The sequence below is a fragment of the Apaloderma vittatum genome, unplaced genomic scaffold (assembly GCF_000703405.1).
Source record: "Apaloderma vittatum isolate BGI_N311 unplaced genomic scaffold, ASM70340v1 scaffold23921, whole genome shotgun sequence".
In the NCBI taxonomy this organism is placed as follows: domain Eukaryota; kingdom Metazoa; phylum Chordata; class Aves; order Trogoniformes; family Trogonidae; genus Apaloderma; species Apaloderma vittatum.
The window spans coordinates 10,007-11,361 of record NW_009697702.1 but is presented as its reverse complement, the minus strand read 5'-3'; the positions used below and the strand labels follow the sequence as shown (position 1 = coordinate 11,361).

Below are 1,355 nucleotides of genomic sequence, written 5' to 3'. Positions count from 1 at the left end.
TTAACCTGTTTTCGATGACGGAGGTGAAGGCTGCGTCTCGCACGGCCTCAGCTGTGCTCTCGTGGGTGGGCGGGAGAGGCGAGTCCTCTTGGGGGTGAGCAGGTCCTCCGGTGGGAAAGGCGTGGGAGCTCCTGCTCAGGTTTTGTGGGAAAATAAGGATTGCGAAAGGAGGGGTGGAAGAGGGTGGTTAGAAAACCTGAGCTCTGGTTGGCTCGGCTAAACCAGCTGGGTGGGATGGGACACCAACGGGGTCGTTTGTGGAGGTAAAGGGCTGCAGGTGCCAGTTTTAGGGATCTGGAGCAGGGACTGTCACAGACAGCTGAATTATTCCCTTGTTTCCTTCTCCCACCGCTGGAGGCTGGAAACCACCTGGGAGTCCCAGTCTCCTCTGGTAGGACGAACCCCTGAGCTCCCGGATGGGTCCGGCACCTCCCTGGAGTTATTTGGAAGATGTTTGTGGTGACTTTGACCCTCAAACTGCCCTCCTGCAGTAGATGAGGGCACCTCAGGGTGCTGAGGTCCTTTGCCACCCACCTCCTATCCCCTGTCCCACTAGTTCACTCCCCCCCAAACAGAGGTAACGTAGCAGGAGTGTGCTAGAGCTGAATTAACACAGCCGTACGTAAATTCGTATTAAATATGAATAAATTAATGATGGACTAAGGATAAGTTAACGATGAAATACAAGCAGAATTGTATCAGATAAATTAATACAGAGTGCAAACTGTTTTTTGTGATTAATGCCAACCTGCCCAGGGTCTTTACCAGTGTTCAGAGAAACCACCTGCTCTCTCGACAACTTTTAAAAAAAACCCCTTATTTCTGTTTGTTTTGTTTTTTCTTTCCCGTGGCTGCTGCAGCTCTTAGATCTGTTCATCCAGTGGGACTGGTCGACGTATTTGGCCGATTACGGGCAACCCACGTGCAAGTACCTCCGCGTGAACCCCACGACAGCCCTCGTCCTGCTGGAAAAGTGAGTGCGGGTCCGGACACCCGGGACGGTTCTCACCCCCATCTTGCTTTAGGCAAGCACGTTTTAGCAGCTTTATTTCATCCTGTACTGGGCTACTGGTGCTGGGATGGAGCAACCTGGAGAGCAGGAGGCTCCTCGTGATCCAGGGAGCAATGAGTCCGCCCGTGGGTGGACAGCAGGAGCTCGTATAGAAAATTTCCATTTTATCCCACTAGCCTGATTTCCAAGTTTTCTCTCAAAATGCGTTGTTGGCTTGACTGAGGGTCCATTTTTTTGCTTCGCTCTCAAGCAGAGTTTTCCTTGTCTTACACCAGAGGTAGTATCTCAAGCCCCCAAAATAACCTCAGATGCTCTAGCCTCCGGGCACGTGTGTCTCATCCAT

At 51.7% G+C, this 1,355-nt stretch overlaps 1 protein-coding gene across 1 annotated transcript in view; it reads left to right on the top strand.

The window, feature by feature from the left end:
- Nucleotides 1-860: 860 nt before the first annotated feature.
- The window catches only part of LOC104280171 (exocyst complex component 6B-like), a gene marked incomplete at its 5' end in the record, with an annotated part of 4,648 nt that continues 4,153 nt past the window's right edge, over nt 861-1,355 (top strand). The window contains one exon of the mRNA XM_009877745.1: nt 861-973. Coding sequence (XP_009876047.1) covers nt 861-973 — 113 coding nt within the window. The remainder of the gene's footprint in view (nt 974-1,355) is intronic.